This window comes from Scophthalmus maximus, chromosome 6 (assembly GCF_022379125.1).
Source record: "Scophthalmus maximus strain ysfricsl-2021 chromosome 6, ASM2237912v1, whole genome shotgun sequence".
Taxonomy (NCBI): Eukaryota; Metazoa; Chordata; class Actinopteri; order Pleuronectiformes; family Scophthalmidae; genus Scophthalmus; species Scophthalmus maximus.
In genome coordinates, this window is record NC_061520.1 from 25,408,492 (window position 1) to 25,435,420 (window position 26,929).

Consider the following 26,929-nt stretch of genomic DNA (forward strand, 5'->3'; position numbering starts at 1 on the left):
AAAAACAATGTATTACTTAATATTACTATTAATTGATGAACATAATCACAGTGGGTGACACTGTCATTTCGTTATGGGTGGTGGCGTGAGAGAAAGCATCATATGCTACCTAAATAGAAAAGGGTCCATCATGTGCAGAGCATCAGTGCAATAAGGTCATCAGATTTTTGAGATTTCGTGTGCACAATTAAACACTTGAGTAGCACTAAAGGAAAATAAAAGGTTAGGATATCACCAAATTATTAGCATTTATTATCTGAGGACCAAGAATATTGCAAATTTAATGGCAAATTTAAGAGTAATTCCATACTAATAATAATTCCATATGTTGTTTATATGCACAATGTTCTGTCTATGGGATGCACAAAAGAAAAAGGACTCACAACTTAAACAAATAAATTGAATAAACCAATTGTGGATGGTTGTAAGACATATCTAAAAAAAACAAACAAGAAAAGCAATGGAAAAATAAGCAAAGAAATTGACTTTATTAACAGTAATATGACAAAATCTAACTTTTGATGTCCAAGTCAGTATTGTATCATTTTTTGTTAGTCTCTGGAAAGGATGCAGTCTCGAAAACCCCCAAATGACTCCCCAGGAAAAGAATGTAACCGAACATGGCGTCTGGAGTGTCACTGTGGGGTTAAGCAGGACCCAGAATGCAGGTATGGGGAAAAAGGGGATTTAATAAAAAGCAACAAAAAACTGACCCCCAGTCTTTTACTGGGAAAAATAAACAAAATCCAAAACTTCAACATTTGGAATGTGTACAACTCACACTGAGGTGAAATATGGCATGGCATGGCTACACATATATACACAGATATACACAGGGATACACAGGCGGTCCAACTAGAACAAAGGGAGGCACAAAGATTGTATACACACAAGAGGGCACAGCTAAACTCAAGATGCACACAACACAAGGGATCACAAGAAAGTACATTTACATAAACCCAATACACACAAGGAAGGGCAATTACTGAAATAATACAAGATAAAAGTCCACAAAGTTCACAAGAGTGTCTTGATCCTCGTGGAACATGACCTGAAGCAGTGTATGTGAAACTTGCCACTCGGGAAAAAAAGCCTAAAAACTCTCTATTTCCACCTTGCGACATCAACAACAACATCCTCTTTCTTTGACCATGTTCTGGATGTAGGAAGGGCCTGAGTCGCTCGCAGCACGGTAGGCGAATACCAGTGCCTTGAATCGGATTCATGCAGTGTAATGTGGGAGAACTTGGGTAGGTTGACGACCAACTAGGCCGCTGCATTCTGGATGAGCTTCAGAGGTCGGATGGCACATGTCGCCAGCCCAGCTAGGAGGGAGTTGCAGTAGTGTTGGCCTGAGAAAACAAGAGCCTGCACCAATACCTACGTCGCCTTCTTGGTGAGGAACAGACATATCCCACTAATGTTGTGGATGATGAATCTGCAGGAGCGGGTCGTCACTGCGGTGTTAGCAAAGAAAGACAGCTGGTCTTCTAGTGGCACACCCAGGTTCCTTGCAGTTTGAGCTGGAGTCACCACAGAGTTCTCAATGGTGATGGAGAGGTTGTTGATTGGAGACGCCTCCCCTGGAACGAAAAGCATCTCAGTCTTGTCCAGATTGAGCTTCAGGTGGTGCGACGACTCTCCTGAGAAATGTCAGCCATGTGAGTGAATAACGGAGCCTAATGACCTGGCGTACAAGGAGAAGAAGATGGGGCCCAGAACAGAGCCCTGAGGGACCCCAGTAGTTAGGTTGCAGGGTTCAGACACATCCTCTCCAAGTAAACCTGTAAGTGTGTGAGTGTGTGTGTCAGTGTACTGTATATGTGTGTTTGTGGGTGTTCAAACACACATGCACGTGGGGGCCGGGGAGATGAAGTGTGCCCATGAGATGAATGGACATTTGCTTTGAACTCAGTAAACATATACAGTAATTGTTAGCACACACCCGTTTTTTGTTTTAGTTTTTTACCAGTAACAAAAGTTAAATTAAAAAAACATGCATTTTCTGTTCAGATAGCCTGCGTCGACAATGCCACGGACCCTTGTCAGATTACATAAAATACATTTTTCAGAGTGTAAACTTGTCAAGTCAAATTTGACCAGAACACAATAGGAGGGTTATGAGTCATAGGCATCATAACCTTTGGCATATGAAACTGTGAGCTGACTTTGTCTCCATCTATCATCCCTTTTGTAAATTTTTCATTATTTCCAATTATTCATTTGTGCAGATGGGCACTGATTGCAGTTATCACTGCAGTTAGCTGTAGCTTAGAAACTAACCCGATTGTAACTTTTTGGAATTGTTACAATACTTCCCCTGAAAGTGAGTTCATTATGCAAGTCAGCCAGACTCCCACCATGCTGAGTTCTTATCTGCTGCACTTTGCCACCGGCTATTAGTCATAAATAGATCAAATATAAATCTGACCCAACTCCATCAAGGTCTGGACTCTGCAGCTGTGCCTCCTGAAGAAAGGTAATGAGACCATCACCATGTCTAGATACCATAGATACCATACTAGCATTTAGCTGTAGGTTGTTGCATGTTAAAACATGAAATGTTTAAAATGTTAATGTTAAACATGGGAAGAAAGAAATTGATCATTGTACTTTGAAATAATCAGTGAATTGTCAAAAGGCATCAGACTAAATCTATGTCTTAAATGTTCTATTATGTCAGACTTACAACTTAAACTTTGTTTCAGCAGTATCTGTTGTTTTTCATCTTGCATATTATCTGATCTTATGTGACTCTTTTATTATCTTCAAGAAGAGCACAATGGCGAGACTCCTCACCGGTAAATACCAGTCATTCTTTCACTGATTCATTTATTCATTAACACAAAATAAGTTTAATTCACCTGAAAGAATTTATTGTCATATACAGATTTTCAATCAATCAAATCCATCAATCCAATGAAAATAATTAGCTGTGTCTCTGTCCTACTGCTATAGCTATTGTATCAAATTAAAATAAGCTAGGAACTAATGAATTAGATATGAAACAGTCATTATAATTCAGAATGATTGCAATTACTAATTTAAGTTTAGGTGAGATCTGGCAGAGCTCAGGGGAATCTTATTCCACAACTGAAGTAGTAAATTATCTGTTGTACAGTACCAGTATTTCTTCTTTCTCCGTCATATTTTCTCTCTGTTTTTCAGCACTGGGTGTTCTGCTCACTCTGCACATGGGTAAGCGTTTTGGTTCGTGTGACAGGTGTTGACTTTCGGAACAAACGCAGGCAGAGTCAAAAGTGTAACTGCTGCCTCTGCCTCTACCTTCATTCAGTTTCATCCAATATGCTGGTGTGCCATGTGACCAACTGGGCCCAGTACAGACCCAGCAGTGCCAAATTCACCACAGACAACATTGACCCCTTCCTGTGCACCCACGTCATCTATTCTCTGGCCACCATCAACAGCTTCAACCAGATCAGCGCCGTCGAGTGGAATGATGAGCAGCAGTATGGGAGACTACAAAGCCTGAAGAATGTGTGAGTTTACTCTGACTGAAGTCAGCCAGACGGTGTTGACAGACACATTCAGCTGACATGGTTTCTTGAAGGGTAAAGTGCGAAATATTTATGGGTAGTATTCAGTATTTCAAATGTTTTACTGTACAGTCTTTGTATTTTCAAGAAAAACTAGACAAATATTCAAAGATTTCTCCTGAGCTGAAGCCTGGAATCCTGGTTTCAGGTCCCAATATAATCTCTGGCCTGGCCTCGACTGGGAATTACTCAGTCAACTGGTCAACCATGGATAAGAGGTGCTGAGCCACTGTCACTTGAAGTGAAGGCTCAGATTAAACCCAGCTAATGGTCGGTCTCCAAAGTTGGAAAGGCGTAGATATCCCCAGCCTCGACTTTGGTGGCAAGCAGCTTCAGCTTTTACATTCCTAAACTGTCAGACTGACTCCCTGTAGTCACATACCTTACATAGACACTGAAGTTAGTAAGATTGGCAACATCCGTTGTCTCGTCTAACTGGAAGGAAACGCATCGCAGCTCTGATGCGCTGTGCTAGGCTCCGTCTGCCAAATCTGAAATTAAGCGAGACACTATAGTTATACAGGGAACCAGGCCTCGCAGCTTAATAGCCATCTCACCACACATCATTCGCACTCAAAGGGTAGACATAGTGTTTCTACACACATTTAACCACCTGTCAATTATTGTATATACTGCATGCCTGACCCTGATAGCTTTTCTAGGCCAAAAAGTAAAGTTGACATCCCCAGAAATTGAAATATGATCATGTCATCAGCGTAGGTTTGACCAAAAACTATGTTGATGTGATGGTGTCGCTCTCTGTTTTTAGCAATCCTGCACTGAAGACTCTGCTGTCAGTCGGAGGAACAAACAATGGAATAAGCCCGTAAGTTCAAATACGATGCCAGTCTCCCACATACATACTCAATGAAGTTGACACTTATTCAGCTCAGATGACCGAAACCATCCTCTGCTACTATGTTACCAGAATGGATGCCACATTTTTTTTTGTTTTCTCCATCCCACCAGATTCATCGCCATGGTCACCAAACCCGAGAGTCGTGCAGTCTTCATCAAATCTGCGATCAGCTTCCTGCGCACCAATAATTTTGATGGGCTAAACCTGGCCTGGGAATATCCAGGACACAATGGCAGCCCGCAGGAGGACAAGGAGCGGTTCACCCAGCTGGTCATGGTTAGTATGGCCTGCGTTTTTCTGTTCTTTCACTACGATTTTTGTGTGTTTATTTGTAACCTGCACCAGTGATTGTTATCTGTGGCCAATCCTACGGCTAGCATTTTGGACAAACATTCAAGGTCCCAAGCGGTGTGTAAGCAGGCTAACACACTAAACATGGTGAACATGGTACACATATCTACCTAACATCAGCATGTTAGCATATTAATGTGAACATTTACCTCAAACGTATGGATTCACTGAGGTGCTACCATTACTATAGACTGTATTCTAGTCAGCCACCCATCCCACCTTGAGCCAGTCAATCTCATGTTACATAACACAAATAAACCCACTTAGTTGTACATTTTGTGTTATGTGTCTTCCAAGACTTCATCTAAACCCACTCAATGTTATAGTAGGTGATGTACATTCAAAAATCTGAGAAGGATTTGAGACGTTTTGTTCATTGCGACTCCAGGAGCTGGCCAAGGCATTTGAAGCTGATGCCAAAGACAACAGGAAGACTAAGCTGATGCTGTCAGCCAACGTTGCTGCATTACGTCCCACCATTGACGGAGCGTATGAAGTCAGCAAGATTGTACCGTAAGTTTGACTTCACTGGACTCAGTTCAAAAGTAAGGTATTCAGAGAAGGTATAGTTTTGGGATTAGGTGTAGAACACATAAGACGCAAACTTTTGAAACCAATAATTTTAAATAAACCAGCTCTACTTACTGTGAATGACAGATATGGATGTCAGTATGTTGCTCGAGGACACCTTGGAAGAAAATATGAAAAGATATAAACATGAGACCAGTATTCACTCAAAGATCACTGAACAAGTCTCAACCAATATTCCTCCTCCTTACTGTTTAGAGTAAGATTGAGTTGCAGTTTGTAAATATTTTATACTATATCTTTCACCAACGGTGACATTTTTTATTGACCTAAAATAACCCTCTCAAAACCAACAGTCATTTAGACTTCATCAATGTCATGACCTATGACTACCACGGACACTGGGAGGCAGCGACCGGACACAACAGCCCGTTGTTCATCAGCTCTGTGGACTCTGGCTCACATATTCATCACAATATCGTAAGACACACACAAACTACACACCCTCTTTGACTGTAGTCTATGTATTAGTTTGACTGTGTATTTGTTGACACATAGTTCAAAGTGCACACAAAAAAAACTGTATCTCACAGATGAGATGTTTATACTGATTATTGTTTTAAGAAACATTTTCACACGAAAAAATTGCATTAACTGATTTGTGAACATTCGGGAGCAGAAGATCTCAAAACTTTTGACAGTGAGCCTTTAGATTAAAAATTTTGAGATCAGATTTTTGTTAACTGATAGTTGTCTGATACATATCAAACTCAAAGTTTTTATTAGCATTCGTATGAAGTCACGCTTATCCATGAAAGTGAAATACTCACTCTCCTTTTAGCTCTGGTTTAGTCACCACACCAGCTAGTACACCTATAAATAATGTGCTGAAGTCAGCTGTTAATTCACAGTTATATTGATAGAACTCTTTTACATTACATCAAGGTATCTTATTCATTGTTAAAATAAACATCATTAAATGGAGTTGAACTACAGTATATCTAATTTGTCCTTTTCGTCAGAACTCCTCTGTATCCCACTGGTTGCTGCTGGGAGCACCAGCTGAGAAGTTGCTGTTGGGTTTCCCCACCTTTGGGCGAACGTACCATCTTAGCACCGCTGCTACCAGCCTGGGAGCACCAGCCGATGGCCCTGCAGCTGCCGGCCCCTACACTCGCACTCCCGGCTTTTGGGCCTTCTACGAGGTACTGCACATGCACAGTGTTTGTACTGACATTCGATAATCTCCCAGTAATGGCTACTATATCTGTGTAGTGCAGATTCAGTCATTACTGAAACAGTAAAGCCATATTGGTGCATGACTGCAATCAAAGAAACATCCGCAATTCCAAAAGTATTGTGGTAACTATGGCGCTAGAACAGTGACAGTGAACTGTGGTATTGAAAATAAAAATTGGCATTGAAACAACAAGTTTTGGCACTGAAAAAATGTTCAACTGAAAAATAAAACACAAACATTAAAAGAATGTAATCTCACAATCATACTAGTTCGTTTGATTTTGATATTTTTATCCATTTATTTCACTCTTTACATTTTTTCTTGATGTCTGTCTTTTTTCACCGGTTTTCAGTTTCAACTCTCTGTCATTGTTTTGGCGAGGAGAGGACGGGCTTGAGGGGAGGGAGAAGGAGGGCGGAATTTACAGATAATTTCAGGGGGCGTGGCTATCTCTCAGATTCAGTCCAAGCCGTTAGACTTTATGGAAAATATCGGTGACTCCGAGATAGCATGCTATCCTTAGCGGATCAAATTGATCAGTGTGGTTTATCAGCAAATGAATCGCGCCCTCCTTGTACCTCCCCTCAAGCTCCTCCTCTCCACGCCAAAACAGTGAGAGTTGAAACTGAAAACCAGTGACATTGTAAAAATCCCAACAACGTAAAAAAAAAGACAGACATAAATAAAATGTACAGATTGAAATTGACAATCCCATCATAATGCATAAAAAATCTAAATGAAATAAAATTGTATGATTGTGAATTTTTTTTATGTTTTTGATTTATTTTTCAATCCCAAAACTTGTTATTTCAATGCCAATTTTTATTTTCAACACCTCAGTTCACTGTTACTGTCTTAGCTCCATAGGTTCCTGCTTCTGGCTTGTCTGCATCGTCTCTGCCCCAAAAATACTGAAGAGCTCACACCACTGCTTGTTTTCTGTACCTACACCTTTCTTCAGTGAAATTCAACTGTGTCTCAGTGTCAGTCTCATTGTCATTCATGTCAACAAGAAAAAATTGCCCCTGAAAAGACTTAATTATCAAAAATTATAGCTAAAAAGAAAGGTGGACTTTTCCTTTAAATGGTTGTGTCTAACTCTGTGTTTTTATGTCAACAGATCTGTAACTTCATCTCCGGTGCTACAGTGGAATGGATCTCTGAGCAGGAAGTTCCATATGCTGTCTCTGGCTCTTCCTGGTTGGGCTATGATGACCTACGCAGCTTTTCTTCCAAGGTTAGCAGGAGTGCCTTTATTACCTGCCGTCATAATATTGTCATTTCTCACTTCAGTGACGTGATTCAATTTTCTGTTAACATTCCTGCATTCATGATCTTTTGTCCAAGAAATAACAGTCAAAATCGTAGTTCCAGGTCTGTTGTTCTACTCATCTTTGTTACTGATGTGGTCATGCTGTAGGTCCAGTGGATGACTGCCTACAACCTGGGAGGTGCTCATGTGTGGACCCTGGACATGGATGACTTTGGTGGATCGTTCTGTTCAGAGGGGGCGTATCCCCTTGTCAACCATCTCAGAATTTCTATGGGTAAATACGGCAGCTGAGCTTGCTCAGAAACCCATCTCTGTTCATTGAGATGCCTTTGAATCTCGTGTTTAACAGATTGATGAATCAATTCATGTATTTCCTAACTTAGGCTGATATTGCCTCTGTTTTTTCTGTTTGTAACATTTCTTTCCCAACGTCTGACTGCAGGCTTCCCCCCAAAGCCCACCACAACTCCAGCCCCCACCACTACCAGGGACCCCGTGGCTAACTTCTGCCGGGGCCTCCCCAATGGCCTTTATGAGAACTCTGCTGATAAGACCACCTACTTCCAGTGCTTCCAGGGAAACACATACCTGCACCACTGTCAGTCCGGTCTCATCTACTGGGACTCCTGCAAGTGCTGCAACTGGCCCTGAGCCACAGAAACATGAACCGCAAGCTAGAGTCCATGAATCTATAAGACATCAAATTCTGTCTCAATAAAATCTTTTCACCTTTCAAAGTGTCAGCCTCCATTGCTGAAGCTCATGGTGCTGGATGTTAACAGGAACAGTAAACCAATGAGGAAAAGATCTCATCGAAATATTTATCTTTGTAGTTGAGTCATTTACTTTCCTAAACAAACTAAAGAGAACTTTGTCTTTCATGAGCTGATGATTTCAAGTGACTGGAAATCAGGAATTGAAATTATTGGAAATGTTGTTACAATGAAAAAATAAAAACAGGAAATGTGACATGAAACAAAATTAAATGGATGTTACACTTTCTTCCTAGACTCAAACAAACAAAAGATTTTAAGAATATTTGACTTCAATGTAAACCTTTTTTTTGGGAGAGTTCTTTAAACAAAAGCTGAATGTATCCTGCATTATAATGCTATGTCCAAGATTCAAGTTCATAGGAAATCAATAACATACACTTAGAAAAATTAAACCCCTTACATGAAAAAAGGATATTTTGGGGTTCCAAAAATTAAGGCAGATTTGAACTACAAACTTTGATTTGACTAATACATTTAGAGTAAAATGGATTGAGGAATGTCTTAAAGCCCCAAAATCTATTTGGTCCTTTATGCCATTTTTGGAAATTGGGTGTTATTTTCTTAGTACTTAATCTCAGCATTACCATTACAACCCATCATATGGCATACTGGAGATGTTAATGTTGGTTGAAAAAAAAGAAATTCAAGCAAAATTGTCTTTGAATATTATGAAAAGCACTGTATACTTACAATGTATTATTGTTATTATTATTATTAATATTACTAAGAACAGATCCCCCTCTTGGAGATAAATGGTAAAGACATTATGATTGTAGATTCTTCTAATCAATCTTGGTGACACAAGCACTGTAACATATTTTCTTTTATGAAGGAATTAATGGAACCTTGATCCTTTCAAGAACTTCTGAAATTTGCAGTTTGACTTCAAAAAATGATTCACACTTGCCAGGAATAAATAAATAAATAGATAGATAGATAGATACTTTATTGTACCCAAGCAGGGAAATTTCTGCAGATTTGCGGGAGTTAGGTGGACGGAAGTGAGGCAACCAGGTAGTGGTTGGTGCCTTCGACATCAGAGAGTCAGAGGATGCAGAAGTGCCAGTTACCTTTTTTTATAGTCTGCTCTTCAGTGGCAGTTGGCTAATAAGAGCTGGGTGATTAAGGGATGGGGACAGCATATATGTTACACACACACACACAAACACACACACACACACGCGTGTACATACACTCACCGGCCACTTTATTAGGTACACTTTGCTAGTAAAAGGTTGGACCCCCTTTTGCCTTCAGAACTACCTTAATTCTTCGTGTCATACTTTCAACAAGGTGTTGGAAACATTCCTCAGAGATTTTGGTCCATATTGACATGATAGCATCACACAGTTTCTGCAGATTCATCATCCATTTTTATATACAGTCCATGGTGGATACTAGTGTAGACCTTGTACACGCCAAACTTGAAACACAAGGATTAACTTTTATCAGTTGTTGGGGGCAGTGGGATTAAAACTGGTATTTATCAGCTTATAAAACACATCCAACAGTCCAGACCAACATCAGCATTCACAAAGTGTTGCCAGGATGGGCGGTTTTACGCATGATTGGGCGGTTTTGAATTGCATTGTGCAGGGAAAAATGGGCTTGGGCAGGTGGACAGAATTCGGGATGGTTTTCCATGAGTTGGGCGGCTTTTTCATCATATTCAAAATTACAATATATTCAACTAAAGTATTTTCTCTACATCCAGTCAAGCAGCACAACTCTGACATCATTTTTTTATTCAATCTGGTGAGGAAGATATGACTAACCTTTACTACCACACTGGACCACCTGCAGTTTACTTTGACACTGCAAAAGCTTGTGTGAATCGGATACACACAATCTTTTTGCAACCTTCAACATCATGTCATAGCGCATGCGCTGAAAGCAGTGGCACGTGTTTTTGGTCAGATTATGTCGGTAGAAGTAAGACCAAGAAGCCAAGGGGAAATATAAGAAAACAAACAGCAAAGAATGGGAAAAGCACCCTGTGTTGTGGTCGGTGGTACGTTTCAGAACAAGCAGGCAGACACGGATTGAGGGGTAAAAGCAGGAACAGGTTGATTTGATATCGTGCAGAATATTGAGCAGAGGCAAGCTGGGGAATGATGGCTGCTGTGCACATATCCTGATGCTTCGGACCACGTCTTCATGCTGCCAATGTCTGATGAGGATGAGGTGACAGTGATGAGCTGCTGATTACGGGGAGGAAATACACACACAAGCACCCACCCACGCTCACACCCATACATAACCACAAGACAGATACACACCGAAAAACACAGGAAAGGGGAGCCGTGACACCCTGACCCGAAATAATGGATAATACCAGTTATAGATGATTCCAAGGCACATTGCAAATTTTGCAACACCAGACAACCGGGCCCCATTTACAAGGACCTGAAGACTCACGGGGCAAGTAAAAAACATCAGTGTCGTAGCTTGCCTAGTCTCAAGACTTTTGCTGTGTCAATGACATGAGCTGGCCAGAACATCAATGACAACCAGAAACGGATTGTGGAAGCTATTATTAACTTTCTGGAAGCCTGTGGGCTAAAAATCAAGAATATGGCGGGGAATGTTACTGACGGAGCAAGTATAATGGTTGGTCAACAACATTCAGTTTACACTCTGCTTAAACAGAGGTAGCCAAGTTTACAACTTATTCGCTGCGTGAGCCATTGCCCCTGACTTAGAAGCAGCTTTACCCCAGCAATCTTGATCACATGATCAGAGAGACCTACAAGTGGTTCGCCCTATTCAGCCAAGCGCCAAAGCGACTATAGAGCTATCTATGAGACCATGAACAATGGTGTCCCCTGAAATTGCTTTAACCACGTCTTACTCGCTGGTTAGTGACAGCTGACTGCATCGACAGAATACTTGATCAAGAAGATACGCTGAAGTTACACTTCTCCCAGGCAGAAGGTGCTGAGCACTGCAATGCCGCACGACTCCTGAGTGAGATATATAGTGATGAGACTAACAGTATATATATGGCTAACTCTTTTACGGCCGATTTCTCTGGAAACCAAAGTTGTATATATATAAACATATATATTAAAGGTAAATGTGATTTAAATATTGAGCAGATAAGCATTTCAAGTCCTGTCTCCTAACTAATCTGGACCCATTGCAATTCACTTACAGGGCGAACCGGTCCATGGAGGATACCGTCCCCGCCCTGCTCCACGTCACTCTGACTCACCCGGAAAATACGAACGCTTATGCCAGGATCCTGCTAATAGACTTCAGCTCGGCTTTTAACACAATATTGCCACAACTGCTCATTGAAAAGTTGTTGCTGCTGGGCGTGGATCCTGGCATGTGCAGATGGATCATGGACATTTTGACGGAGAGACGTCAGACAGTCAAAAACAACCAGAGTGAGCACCGGATCACCACAAGGATGTGTACTGAGCCCATTACTGTTTACGCTGCTGACGCGTGACTGCTCCGCTAGTTTCAACACCAAGCATATAATAAAGTTCACCAACGACACCACAGCTGTCAGCCTCATCGCCAACAACGATGAGTTGGCCTGCAGAACAGAGGTGGAGCAGCTGACAGCCTGGTGCATAAAACCCCTCAACACCAATAAGACCAAGGAGATGGTAATTGAGTTAAGGAGGACTGGTCAACCCCACCATCTCCCACTGACCATCAGCGGTTCCAAGGTGGAGAGGGGTTTACAGCACCAAGTTCCTGGGGACCCATCTGACGGATGAGCTGACCTCAAAAGACATCACCACAGCTGTCATCAAGCGGGCCCAACAGCGCCTTCAGTCCCTCCACAGGCTGAAGAGGGTGGACCTCCCCATCCCGGCCATGACCATGCTCTACAGAGGCACCATTGAGGGCACTCTCACCTACTGCATCTCTGCCTGGTTTGGTTACAGCACAGCAGAGGAGAGACACAAACTGAACAGGATAGTGAAAAAAATCATTGGTCCCTCACTGCCGTGTCTGCAGGACATCCACACCGTGTGCTGTGTGCGTGGGCTGTTAAACAGCTTTATTCCCACAGCAATCAGATTGCTTAAACAGAAATAGTGGACTGCACATAAGAGACTGTCACTTTTTTATTCTATTCTAGCATAATCTTTATTTATTTATTAAGTGCTTTTGTTAACGACCTTATTTCATTCAATTTTAGTCTAATTTTTGTTTATTAGGTGTTTTTATTTATGAGCTTATAACTTTTCTTCTAATTTATAAAGTCTTCTACTGTAGGATGTGTGAAACACAATTTCGTTTTTATGTGGAGCATAGAAATGACCAATAAAGGAATCTTGAATCTTGATCCAAACCATCTACTTTCAACATCAAAATGGACTATATTTATGTAGTGCTTTTCTAGTCTTACTGACCACTCAGAAGGAGTTCAAACTTGTGTTTATGAGGCAGGAACTGCTTCTCCAGTGATAAGACAAGGTGCCTTCTGACTTTGGAGCTTTGTTGGCTGCTCATTATGAAACACTTTTGAAAAATACAAACCCACGTCACAGACAGATTACATTATCACAGCCAAGCAACATAACCATTTTATCAATTGTAAGATTAATCATTCATTTGTGTTCCAATGTGTTATCGGCAATAATAACAACAAAACTTCTTAATTCTTAAGTTATTTACCTTCATATTCACTTGCGTGACTACAGAAGAGAGATAAAGTAATCAAGATGTGAGCGCAAAACCTTTCATACAGCAATTTTATGAACGGTGTGCTAATATATCCAGAGCATTCCCTAAGAGAGAGTAATGTCTAGTCAAATGACTCCATGCTTCCATGACTGCCCTGAGAAGAAGAGTTGCCAGTAGAAGGCATATCCCACATTTTGTAAAATGTGGGATATGCCTTTCATAGAGAGGAATCTCATTTCTGTGTGCAAAGTATATGTTTAGCAAAAAGACTGGAAGTGGGTGGGAGCAGTCAGTCCAAAGTAAAAAGAAAAAAGATGAATAAATCACAACAGCATCCCTCTCAGTGCTTCTGAAGTTGACTTATATCATAGTGTATCTGATGTGTTTGAGCTGTACCGAAAGAGAAATATAAAAATGTCCAATCATGGATAAAGGGGGAGTTACACGTATGGTCTCCTTCCTGCTAATGTGTGAAGCTTTGTGAAGTTGTTTTCACAGTGAGGTTACCAGGTTTGGCACGATCCATTCCTGCAAAACAGGACCCCATAGATCGTCTGTGCAGCAGCTTATCATGACCCATAGTTAAGTTTTATGTTAGGTGACCTCTACTACCTCTAGTATTTATGACGGACACAAATGAGGGAGCCAGGTGACGTACTTGGAGTGGCAAAGTCTGCATTAGGAGTAATCAGGAGGGGATGGATCAACAAATACAGGCTTTCCACACACGAGAGCGCTTTTTGTTTTCTGTGTGACTGATCACTGTCACATTCTTTTATCCATGACTGCTGCACATCCTTAACAACGTGTTGATTGTCATTAAAAAAAAACGTATATTAACCAAAGCCACAGTCTTTTCCTGAACAAAACCAAGACGTTTTTGTGCCTCATCGAAACCAAATTGTGACAGTTGTATAACCTTATCATTGTTACCATGGAACCAGTAGGCCTTTATGCTCCTACAGTATGGGTCCTATCCAAGGGTATAGGGACAAAACAACTTCCATCGTTGTCTATATAGGAGGACACACTGGAGTGATTGATACATTGTTGTTCCTGAACATTTCCAAATTGTACAGATTAACAGTTTTTTTTTTGCATAGAGCCAGACTAGCTGTGTAGCTCTGTACTTGACCCAAGACACGAGATTCCCCTTTTACAAAATCACAACATTGTATGTACCACAATGCTGAATTATTCCTATAATATTCATTACAAAAGTCTCACCCAGTGTCCTTACTCTCACATTCTTATTTCCTTACCTTCCTAACCCTAACCCTACTGACTGCAATATACTTGTCCATATGTATTATCCCATGTCTCTCGTGTAATAAACAGAACTTTTAGTTCACTTCTAGTTAGCTCTAATGTATATATGACAGATGAAGTACAGCTTCAGTCTTCAGTCTTGTAAAATACAAGTCATCCAGCAGGTTCAGAGAAAAAGGTTGGCATCAGTCGATCTCACTTGATGCTAACAATCGATCATTTGAAACAATTTAGTGTGAGGCAATTTTGTCCTTTGACAGCTCAAGGACATTGTTGGGTGTCCTTCATGTGACATGTTCAATGACACTGGCAAGTGACTTAAACATGAATCACAAACAAGCAACAAACAACATGTAGAAACATATATCCAGTAAAATCTCCCTTTTTAAATGGTTCTTGGTTCTTTTCTGAAAGCTTGTGTGCGCAGCACAGAGCAGCCTGAGTCAGAGCAATTCTAAACTCATATCTATACATTGAAGCTTATTGCCATCTGTCAGTTGAGGTTTGATGTTACTTATCTTATCTTCTCCTTGCTCTCCTCACAATGAAGACATTTAAGGACTGATATCCCCCTACTTCACAACTGTTAATGCATATAAGAAGCTGGAAAACTCATACACATCAGTTTCTTCTCAGAGCCCAAGGTAAGTCTGCACGTACAGTAGCAGTTCATTTCCATGCTTTGATTTCCAAGAGTTGCTTGATTGTAGACAGTAGACATTTAGCACTTAAATGAAAAAATTGTTTCATTTGAGAGTTTTGCACTTAATTATATTTGTATATCTAAGTTAGGTACAAATTAAACTGTGAACAGTTAATGTTAAATTTCAAGTTCCAATTTGACTTAAAAATAGAAAATCTGTTATTGTCGACCATCATTTTGAGGTTTTTTTAAAAGAAAAAGGAGTGGTTTCTGGCACCATTGAGGCACCGGTACTGTTTTAAAAGTATCGATTTAGCACTGGTGTCAGAAAAAACTTACGAATACCCAACCCATTTCCAGTTTCATTTGGGAAGACTCATGGTGGATTTAGTTTAGCTCGGCAGAGCTTAACAATCTCTAAGAAGTCACCCTGCAACCTCACATCATCACTTCATCTTCATCATCATCTTCAAATCATACAGTCAAATGCTGTTAGACCTACAGCAGGTAATTCCTGCCGCACTCTGGAGTAAATGTATTCCAAACAGACTACACATAATGTGATTAAAAAAGGTTATCCCATACCGGGCCATCCTCCGGCAAATTGTTCTTTCACTCACTCTGAAGAACTTCGCAATGTCTCCAGCACTGTGCCCCAAACATAGATGAGCCTCAATTACATCAGGAGGTAAAAAGTATGATGGATGTCCAACTGTCACTTCCTCCGAGATGATGTCAAGTTGGGAGGCAACTTCTAATTGCCTCAACTTCTAATCCTTATCAGCGCCAAACTAAATCCTCCATGTAGATATTCTTAAATAATTTCACAGTTTACAGTTTTACTGTACTTTAGAAATGTTATAATAATGTCAATGGATATGTGGTCATATTCGTTTTTTTGTCTTTACTTTTCCCTTGACAAGTCTGTTGTTTGAAAGTCTTAGAAAAAAGAAGTTGAAGTTGTGCGTTTTGCAAACAAGATGACCAAGCCCACTATTCTAGCAAGTAAACTCTTGATCATGATGATGATGTGATAAATTAAACAATGATAGAAATTAATATTTATTCTGTTCATTCAAAAATGTAAATAATAATCTATGTTTTTTTATTTCTCTCTTTAGGTTTGTGCCTGGTGTTGTGCCAGCTGGGTAAGGGTTAGGGTTACGGGTACGCTTGAATAAAACTTACATGGTCAGTCAAGTGCCTGAAAATAATAGGAATTGCATACATTGCTGACCACAGATTTTCCTTCACTGATCTCCAGCAGCTGCCTCTCAGATGGTGTGCTACTTCACCAACTGGTCCCAGTACAGACTTGGGACTGGAAAATACATGCCCCAGAATGTAGATCCCTTCCTCTGCACCCATCTGATTTATGCTTTCTCCATCATCAACAACAAAAATTAGTTGATTAGTTATGAATGGAATGATGATACCCTGTACAAGACCTTCAACGGCCTGAAGAGCAAGTATGGCCTTGCCCTTCTTTGTATGAAATAATCTGTCATCAAATTGTCTACATGACTAAAATTGTATTGTGAAATTTAAACAAGAATTTTTTAACTTAAATATTCTCTATTATGTAAAATAAAACCACATCTATTTTTTAAAGAAACCCTGCTCTGAAGACATTACTGGCTGTAGGTGGATGGAATTTTGGCTCAAGTCAGTGAGTATTTCTGCTTGGTTTATTGAATTTGTACTTCTTCAAAACACCTCAAAGGTTAAATATGAAATAAATGCATAGTTTACATCAGAAAGGAACGATGAGACGACATGAGATAACATACATGGTACTGGTACTCAAATAATAGCCAAGACTCAATAAAAGCTAGGATGGGACCAGAAAAAATAAGGGCTGGGAAAAAAAAAAGAGATGTGGAATTACCACCCCTCAATAGAGTGGATGAGGCTTACACTTAAAGGCTGAGTAAGGCCCTGGGGCACTATTTGAAAAGTTATGGTATGTTTAACTATCAGGGATTTAGTAATAGTTAACATTAAACAAAAATGAAATAACTATTCCCCAGGTTCTCCATCATGGTCTCTACTTCAGCCAACCGTCAGACATTCATCCAGTCTTCAATCAAATTCCTGAGGACTCATGGATTTGATGGTCTGGATCTGGATTGGGAGTACCCTGGTACTCGAGGAAGTCCCCCAGAGGACAAGAAGAAATTCAGTAGGCCCTGCAAGGTATGTCATGTACTTTGGAGCCAGCCACAGAGAACAGACATATTGTATTTATAATATACACATGCACACACATTCAAAAGTGTCTTTTCTTCATTTGCAGGAACTTTTTTTATGTAGGCCATTGTTGTACTTTTTACTAAATGTAAGAAATGATCTCAAAAAGATGTTACACCTGTACTATATACAGTCTTAAATTCCATATGTGCATTATAAATACGTATTATCAGAGATATGTTGGCAAGATGAAATAAAAAATACATTAATTATGCCCTGGTAAAATGAGATTGTCAAGACAACAAGTCCTCCAACTCATACAACGATCCATGTCGTATGTGGTAAAAAAAAACAACATATAGACCGTTTCCTAAAATAGTGCCTCTACCAGTGACAGGATATATGCCTGGTTGTTTTTGCAGTAAACAGCAGCGCTGCATGAATGTGTGTGAATGGGTGAATGTGACTTGTGCTGTAAAGTGCTTTGTGTGGTCAATAAGACCAGAAAAGCTCATTATAAATACAGTCCATTTACTTACAACCCCTATGTGTCCTATATTTTGTAGCCCTATTCCCAACCAAGTACTGAATGTATCAATTAAATGTATGATGATTGGAGTTTTACCAATAGGCAAACAATTGTGAACCATTCTCAAACTAACCTGCCATGTTTGATCAAAATTGGATAAAAATTGACTGAGTTATCGTACACGGACAGCTGCAACATTAAAGTATCTCATTGATGTGCTAATAATCATTATTTAAATTAAATAAAATAATTATGATAATATGGGATTCTTAAATGGGATATGGGAATGAATATTCTTATTTTTGGTAATATATGTCAGTGTCACACAAACATAGGCAAGCAGAGATGAGAAGATGACGCAGCTGACCTATCATAGCACAGAGTTGCTTGTTTTGACGAACAATCAACTCCTGCCAGTGGTTCAATGCTCTTCCACTTATGGACAGTGGTTGTGTTACCATAAAGCAGCTATAAACATTGCTATATGCCTGGGCAAGGTGGGAAAGAAGACGCAAGAAAGACGGCAAGCACAGAATATTCAATAATTGACTTTGTAAATAATTTTTGATGAACATAATGATTTCAGCAATTTATAATAACTGTTTACATTGGTACATCAACACCCCTTTTCATGTTTGATAAAACTTTGATCCACATTTTCTTGTTAGAACATATATCCTTCTAACACTGAGGTGTTACTACTGATTTATATTACCCTTTGGTGATTATTTTGTTTTTAAAGGGTATGACCCAATCACAGATGAGATTAGTCTGATCATTTAAACTTTTCTCTCCTTGAACATACTCATGTCTAAAAGTGACGGTTATCTTGGATTGGAGACCGTAAGTCAAAAACAATTGTTCTACTTTATAACCTGCTTCTTGATTTAGAACCACTTTTTTACCACAACAGTAATTTGATAAATTTTTTACTTAAACATGAAGCTAAATTTGTGATTCTTTTGTTGGGTGTAAAATACGGCAATGGAAGTTATTGGTTGCAATGTAAGGATTTTTGATTCACCTTCCACAAACTATAAGCACATACTAGTGGTTTTCCTTGCTGCTTAGTTTTGTGAACCTGGGGTTAAGAGTATGAAACATATTTTAAATGTAAAGTGCAGTTTGAAACATGATTGTACACAGCAATTTGCATTATTTGCATTTCATCAGCCATTAAAAATTAACATTAGACAGAATCTGAAACTGGAAACTCCTTTCACCATGATACAGCCTGTGCAGTAAGGTAGCATGTGACTGGATTCAGGATAACGCCAGGCACAATATAATAGTGCAATATCAGTGACAGTGGGAGTTTTTGTGCCTGTTCTCAGCTTGGTTTTTATTTCTGCCCAATCATTTCTGCATATATATTCAGGCAAGTGATAGGGGTGTGTCAGAACCAACACCTCAGTGTATGTGTACCACCACATGATGTTGGTGACAAAGAAGTTGGAGACATATATATCATGGGCGATCAGGTCCCAGGATGTTTCTTTATATTCAAAATTACCCTTCACCATATTCCTTATGCCTTTCAGCATGTTATGAACAATTTGGTCGGAAAACACCTTTAAATCATAACTATAGGTATAAAAAACAGTCCACATGGAACTCTAAAAACACTTCAATGTTCTGTCCCCAGAGCAGCTTTGGAGCTCCTTGTCATACAGTCTTCAAATGTGTGGAAATCTACTGGAGTAGAACAGCTGTCTAACCCATGCATCCATCCATCGTCTACCGCTTAATCCACTAAAGGGTCGCAGGGGGGAGGGGCTGGAGCCAATCCCAGCTGACATTGGGCGAGAGGCGGGGTTCACCCTGGACAGGTTGCCAGCCTATCGCAGGGCCACATAAAGAGACGGACAACCATTCACTCTCACATTCACACCTACAGGCAATATAGAGTCTTCAATTTACCTAACCCCATTCTGCTGTGGGAGGAAGCCGGAGAACATGCAAACTTCACACAGAAAGGCCCTGGTTGGTTTGAACCGGGATTTGAAGCCAGAACCTTTTTGCTGTGAGGCGAAAATCCTATAACCACTACACCACCGTGCAGCCCGCTGTCTAACCCACTGCTGCAGAATCAGTTAGGTTGAGATCTGGTGGCGGCCATTTCATATGATTATATCATTGTCATCCGAATCAAACCAGTCAGTGAACATTTGCATTTGTTTTTATACTCAATTACTCAGGTGCTCACTTTTTATTTAGTATCCATCTATTCTATATGTGCTGACTCGTATAGCTGTCAAAGTATCCGTCCGTAATGCAGGTAATGACAAATTAGGATCCAAAGTCTTGTTTTGTGTTCAGTTTTTGTGGTCAGTTTTCCGGCTGTAATTAGTGCTGGTGTTGCATATAATTGCATTTTATTATAAAGTGTGTTTTACTTTGTTTTGGGTGTTTACTTGATGGATGGCTTCCTTCACTCATCTTTCAAACCATCTATGTAAAAATAGAGAAACCATCCCTCAACAGAGGAGGAGGTCTGTGTCACCATCCCTAAAGGGCAGCTGTGACTCGAAAATTACAGAGGGTCGTCTACTAACCCAAAGGTCGTGGTTCGATCCCTAGCTCCTCCAGTCTGTGTGCCGAAGTGTCCTTGGGCAAGAAAAAGCACTGTGGATAGAAGTGTTGTATGAATGTTTGTGTGAATGGGTGAATGTGAAATGTAGTGTAAAGTGCTTTGAGTGGTCCATAAGACTGTAACTGTAATCTGAATTTCTATTTTCATTCTGATGGTATAACCAGTCACAACATATGAAACATAGAGACCATATTGTTATTTTAATGATCGCCCCTGTGTCAATTTAATGTGAAATGTTATGTTTGGAGTGTATTGATAGTTTGAGATGCCCACACTCATTTTGGAACCGCATCACTCCACCCTGTGTGTCCCAAGGTTCACCAGCCACTTCAAATTTATCTCAGTGTTAGCCATGGATTATTGTGTAGCATAAAGACAAGTAGCCGGCTGTGGAACATCATGATGGTCAATGGTCATGGCCAGTGATCAACAAAGGACAGAGATAAAGTAATCAAAGCTGTTATGACTATAATAGGAGAGCCTCCTGCTGTGTCAAGTTATATCATGATGCATATTGGTATATTTGTATTGAGTATTATCATGTCGTGATTCAAGACAAGTTATCAGAAATTACTTCGGTGGGAAAGTGTTTATTTCATAACTATTAAATAAAGTTTACTTGACTTGAAATACAGCACTTATTTGACTTAGAAAATCATATATTTATAAGAAAATATAACAAAAGAAGAACATTTATATATTCAAACTTACTTGCTCATTAATTAGGGCCCGAGCCTTTGACAAGCATTGTCAGAAGAGGACCTATTGTAATCGTAGGAATTATTATTATGAAAAGTGGGCGTACAGAGTTGTTGGCTTAACAAGTTTATTGTCACCATGCAAACTATTTCCACATAATTTACCTAAAATTCTCTCAAATTAGCTTGTGATATCTCTAGTCAACCCGGAGACAAGACAGGAGCGTTTATATAACAAGCGTCGTGCTGTAAAGTTGGTGTTGTGAAGGCACGTGATGTGCCTTATTACAGCTGGTGTACTGATCCAGCACCAGCTAAAACATGCCTGTTCAACATTGCCAGTAATGGCACGTACTGTTTCGTCCATATCAGTGAAGGAGACCTCAGCTAGTGCTCCTTGCAGTCATCGATCTTCTTGCTGTGGCGAGTTTTATTTTTAAACCATTTTCATATTGATTCATTTAATCTTAATTTCAGTGACGGTGCGACTCACAGGTGACTCAGCATTAACAGATCTGCTTTAGTCCATCACCTAACTCCTGCTGACCCTGCTAAAATTGAGACTTTCATTTTTAGATGTTTGAAAACAGAACTTCAATCTCCGATCTCGTAAACTTCTTTTCACTCTTTAATGCTGTTTTCATGAATCAATTCTCCTGACATGGGGCAGGAAGCCAGACTGTAAATGGTATTTTTGGGGCGTTGAATATGCTAATTTGCGATCCGCATACACGGTCGCTCAAATACCCACAGGTGACATTCATCTTGTCTACACACGTGATTTACAATTTTTTCTGAAGATAAGAAGAGTTTTTGCTGAATACAAACATGTTCTTGCAAGAGGCCCAATGTTCCTGGTTTAGTTCTGGTGAAGAAACATTGTTGAAAGCCATTTCCCTTTCTGTCCCCCAGAATGCCTCTGTTTCTCCAAAGTTAACCTAATGGTGACCAAAATGGTGCCAAAATACCAAAATCATCTTCAAAATGTTTTCAGAGTTGTTACAGCAAGATACCCCAAGATTCACTTTTTAACTCAATATTAATGAAACATTTACAACAACGAAATGGTGTGAAAACAAATTCCCCCTAATTTTCATTTTTGTAGTTTTTCACATATCCACTAGTCCTTTACAGAATACTTTTAAACAATTTTCTTTAATTTTTCAATTAATCAATTTAAAAGTTACACTTCTTAATTTCTAGTCAATTTACTTTTAACAATAACACAGTAACGCAAACTTCAAAGGATCAGGACTATGATCCACAGTTCTCTAAGGTCACTTTGGTTGATTAACTAAATGATAATGTGTGATATGTCCACTGACCTAAATTGCAATCATGTCACAGGGTGCTGCACTGAGTAAATTATTGTCTACATATGTTTCAAACTTTGCAGGATCTTATCAAAAGGTGTTCTTATAGTCATTGTATTTATTGCCCCAATTTATCAGAGGCTGCAACACCTCCTACTTTATCAGTGCACAAACAGCTGTATAAAAGCCCACAGTAACCTACTGTTGCTTTGGTCTCTCTTCTGGTCTCAAGGTGCGTTCACAAGGGAAAACAATCCTTCTAAGTGGTCATTTAACAATAATTGCGTTTATAATGGTAGCCATCTTATGTTGCTTGACCCCAGTTTGTTTTTATCTTCTGTGTTTTATCTAGAAACCCAGTGAAAGTCAAGATCAAGATCAAGATGACCAAGCTCACAATTCTTGCAGGTACCCATCTTCATGTCATGCTGTGTACAGCATATATATATAGAGTCTTCATTAACAGACCAATATTATTTCAGAATCTGTGTTTTTATTTTTCAAACCCTTCTTTATTCTTCAGGCTTATGTCTTGTGGCATGCCAACTGGGTAAGTCCTATTGGTCAACTTGCTTTTATCAACTGGCACCTTATTTTATATGATTTTTTCACTTGTATAACATTACTGGAATCAAGGTTTAAATGTTGCTCTACTCCAACACAGCATCTGCCACGCAGATGGTGTGCTACTTCACCAACTGGTCCCAGTACAGACCTGGTCAAGGCAAGTATTTGCCACAAGATGTGGACCCCTTCATTTGCACCACCCTGATCTATGCATTCTCCATCATCAACTCTAAAAATGAACTGGTTACCTATGAGTGGAATGATGACATCCTCTACAAGTCTTTCAATGCTCTGAAGATCAAGTAAGTGGCCAGAAATGTTGAACCCTTGTCAATGTCATAGTACTCGTGGACTTGGAAAAGTTTGTATGTTCAGAAGAATACTTCAGCAGAGTAATATTTGCTAAAGGGAGATATTCAAGCCTAAGACTGTTTCCAAATGTAAAATACAAATGCACACTTTTTCACTTGAGCCTTGATGAAACCTTGTTCATATAACTTGTTGCAAGCAATAACTTACTTGATGTGTGATGGGAATATAATCTACAATCATTATTGTTTCCAGGAATCCTCATCTGAAGACTTTGCTGGCTGTTGGCGGTTGGAACTTTGGTTCAAGACAGTGAGTAACATTTTAAACCTTAAAAACAATGGATTGCTTGCTATATTCACATACAGGGTGCTGGGAACTATGTTGTCAATGTTAACTATATTGACAAAATGTTCTTATGTTTAAAGTTTTACTGTGAGAAGCAAAATATCTTAAATTGTGTTTTTTACAGCTAGTAAAGTCAGATTGCTAGCACCTAGCCACTTCAAATAATTCTTTTATATTTACTGCCTGCTTAGATAGCAATAAATAGCTTACCACATAATATGGTATGGCTGCCATCATGCTGACACAAATGACATAATGCATAATAACAAAATCAACTAACCAATTAACCTAACCCAAATCAATGTTATACCTGCATGCTGTTTTCTGTAGTCAGTTCTTACCCAAAAGCTAAGGGCTACTAAAGAATTTTAGTTTACTTTACCTACTAGGTTTCAGAATCTTGCCTAGTTTGAAAACTAAACTCAATATTCCCTGCAGGTTCTCCATCATGGTGTCAAATCCGGCCAACCGTCAGACATTCATCCAGTCCTCAATCAAATTCCTGAGGACTCATGGATTTGATGGTCTGGATCTGGACTGGGAGTACCCTGGTGCTCGAGGAAGTCCTCCAGAGGACAAACAGAAGTTCACCCTTCTTTGCAGAGTGGGTACAGATCTCTATTGCATCAGTTTACAGTTCCAAAGCACAACAAGTGTTACATGGTTTGTATCATCGTGTGCTCACTTCTTTTCCTTGTATTTGCAGGAACTTGTTGTAGCCTATGCAGCTGAGGCCAAGGCCACTGGCAATCGTCAGCTCATGTTAACTGCTGCAGTGGCTGCTGGAAAAGGAACCATTGATGCTGGATATGAGATTGCTGAGATTGCAAAGTGAGTCTGCGCCCTGGAATAACTCTTGAAAAAAAAGTGGGAGTTTTTCAAAGGTTTTTAAAAATACTTTCTCTTTTTCCCTATCCCCAGGGAACTGGACTTCATCAATGTAATGACCTATGACTTCCATGGAACCTGGGAGCAGTTCACTGGACACAACAGCCCTCTGTTCCGTGGCTCCGAGGATTTTGGTGAGCTGATCTACTTCAACACAGTAAGTAGACATTGGGGACTGATTAAAAAGTACTTGAGGGAGACCATTTTTAAAAGCTTCATTGCACCTTCCCACCTCACCTTTGTAGGATTATGCCATGAAGTACTGGAGAGACAATGGCACCCCATTGCAGAAGCTGAGGATGGGATTCGCTTCGTATGGTCGCACCTTCCGTCTGACATCAGCAAACACTGGTGTTGGAGCCCCAGCTAGTGGCCCTGCCTCAGCTGGTCCATTTACACGTGAAGGTGGATTCTGGTCCTACTATGAGGTAACATTTGAGGGGGTCAGAGTAAAGTCATTAGGATGTACAGTATATATCAGTTACATTGGCATTAAATTGCATTAATGGCTCACCGTATTGTCCAGATCTGTAGTTTCCTCAAGGACTCCACTATTCAGTGGATTGATGACCAAAAAGTCCCCTATGCCACCAAGAACAATGAGTGGGTTGGATTTGACACCAAGGAGAGCTATGAGATCAAGGTAGGTGGAATATCAACTCTCTCTATATATATGTACACATTTACAGTATAAACAAGGTCATTTCACCATTTTCTGGTTATTTTTGACCCAATAGGTCCAGTACCTGCAGGAGCAGAAGTTTGGAGGGGCCTTTGTCTGGGCCCTGGATTTGGATGACTTTGCTGGACGATTCTGCGGACAAGGAAATCACCCTCTGCTGGCTCACCTTAACAAACTTCTTAATATTGGTGGGTTTACAGTATGTTTACATACCTACAGAAGATATTTCCTTTAAAGTTATCACTTATCACGTGATTATAAATGTTTTTATTCTTGCAAAAGTCGTTTGTACATAAATTTTTATTACAGATACCAGATGAGGCTATTATTACTGCCTATAAAAGTATGATGCGTCATATTCTGTACTAAAAAATAGAATACCTAATTAAAAAATATGGTATTCTGTTGGTAACTCCCAAGAGGGAAATATTCATTCTTTCTATAAGCCGAAGGGAATGACTCACCCTCTCTCGACAATTCACAATGCTGTTTTGATTACTCATTACATTCACAATCAATTAATATACATATACCCTTTCTCATCCAGAGTTGCCCCCACTGCCCCCTACCACTACTCCCAAACCTGGTGCTACCACCACTACCCAAACCACCACCACCACCACCACCACCCATGCCCCGGGACCCGGCTTCTGCAACGGCAAACCTGATGGCCTTTATGCCGACCCAGAAGAAAAGAGCGGCTTCTACATGTGCACTGGTGGCATCACCCATAAAAGGAACTGTGCGGCTGGAACTGTCTTTGGTGACAGCTGCAAGTGCTGCATCTGGCCATGAGTGCAGACCCTATGTATTGCACCTGATGTAAATCCTATTAAACATCTATCAAACAAAGTGTAAAAGTTATCTTATATCTACTGTGTTTACAATCAATTACCTCAATAAGTATATCATTAGTGTAAAGACACAATGTATTTTTTGTGAAATATAATATGTAAAATTTCAAAAGCATTGAAGTACTAACAAATTGTTGGGTGCTGGCTCATTATTTCAATCTACTTGTTAATTTGAATCTTCCAGTTTCTTCATAGAACACTGTTTAGCTGTAGGGCTCAGTTTGGTGTCTTAGTTTTTGTACGGATGTCAAAACAGGTTTTATTTTCATTCTTATTTTTGTTTATTAATATATATGTATTTGATAATATTATTTTGTGGCAATTTATGCCTTTATTTGATAGTGTTGGTGTAGACCGACAGAAATGTGGGGAAATTGAGTAGCAAAGAGCTGCTAACAATGTGGGGTGGGCCTTAGCCACTGAACTATCAGGTCACCTGAAAACAATGTTTTGAACAGGCATTTTTCTAAAACAATGTGTCTATAAAAAACAATCCTCTCAGATGTATTGTTTAGTGTCACCTTAAACCAAAAAACTGAGTAGGAAAAATTACTAAAATACTGTGGATATCATTACTCGTTTAGAAGAAAAATGTCAATGTTTGTTGGATGTAATCCAGGCTCTGACATGAAATGGTCATTAGTCACCTACTGGGAACTGAATGGTTTCTGTTTGTACTTATAACGCCCCGGTAAACTGTGAGAAATCACCTATTTTTGAGAGAGAAAGGAACATGAAACACAATTATGTTAAGTGTCGGATTTTATTATCAGAATTAATTATTGATGTGACAGGGGTCACTGACACACACC

The 26,929-nt window shown here is 39.7% G+C and overlaps 2 protein-coding genes and 1 pseudogene across 3 annotated transcripts; all 3 read left to right on the plus strand.

The window, feature by feature from the left end:
- Window positions 1-2,392: 2,392 nt before the first annotated feature.
- Window positions 2,393-8,541, plus strand: chia.1 (chitinase, acidic.1). Of its 2 annotated transcripts, none has more exons than XM_035632760.2 (12): window positions 2,393-2,479; window positions 2,774-2,801; window positions 3,169-3,198; window positions 3,296-3,500; window positions 4,327-4,383; window positions 4,527-4,692; window positions 5,156-5,280; window positions 5,652-5,775; window positions 6,318-6,500; window positions 7,656-7,772; window positions 7,956-8,082; window positions 8,251-8,541. In XM_035632760.2, the coding sequence occupies exons 2-12, from the start codon at window positions 2,783-2,785 to the stop codon at window positions 8,457-8,459; spliced, it is 1,362 nt and encodes a 453-aa protein (XP_035488653.2). In that variant the 5' UTR covers window positions 2,393-2,479; window positions 2,774-2,782; the 3' UTR covers window positions 8,460-8,541. The 2 variants fall into 2 exon arrangements, with proteins under 2 accessions (XP_035488653.2, XP_035488654.2); XM_035632761.2 differs by having other exon boundaries at window positions 2,404-2,479; window positions 2,777-2,801.
- Window positions 8,542-15,011: 6,470 nt separating this feature from the next.
- On the plus strand, window positions 15,012-18,415 carry LOC118308968 (annotated as a pseudogene).
- A 4,225-nt stretch (window positions 18,416-22,640) lies between these two features.
- On the plus strand, window positions 22,641-26,249 carry LOC118310029 (acidic mammalian chitinase). The gene is made up of 12 exons (XM_035632770.2): window positions 22,641-22,701; window positions 22,822-22,877; window positions 22,993-23,019; window positions 23,134-23,338; window positions 23,601-23,657; window positions 24,132-24,297; window positions 24,400-24,524; window positions 24,615-24,738; window positions 24,827-25,009; window positions 25,108-25,224; window positions 25,319-25,451; window positions 25,811-26,249. Exons 2-12 carry the CDS (start codon window positions 22,853-22,855, stop codon window positions 26,056-26,058), a joined length of 1,410 nt encoding a protein of 469 aa, XP_035488663.1. The 5' UTR covers window positions 22,641-22,701; window positions 22,822-22,852; the 3' UTR covers window positions 26,059-26,249.
- The last annotated feature ends 680 nt before the right edge of the window (window positions 26,250-26,929 follow it).

Bases quoted from the DNA above. Each gene is read 5' to 3' on its own strand.
- chia.1 (XM_035632760.2), top strand. The intron at 3,199-3,295 runs GTAAGCGTTTTG...ACCTTCATTCAG, and splicing joins TCTGCTCACTCTGCACATGG to TTTCATCCAATATGCTGGTG. The intron at 4,384-4,526 runs GTAAGTTCAAAT...CCATCCCACCAG, and splicing joins ACAAACAATGGAATAAGCCC to ATTCATCGCCATGGTCACCA.
- LOC118310029 (XM_035632770.2), top strand. From the start codon at position 22,853: ATGACCAAGCTCACAATTCTTGCAG. The intron at 24,525-24,614 runs GTGAGTCTGCGC...CCCTATCCCCAG, and splicing joins GAGATTGCTGAGATTGCAAA to GGAACTGGACTTCATCAATG. The intron at 25,452-25,810 runs GTGGGTTTACAG...TTTCTCATCCAG, and splicing joins TAACAAACTTCTTAATATTG to AGTTGCCCCCACTGCCCCCT.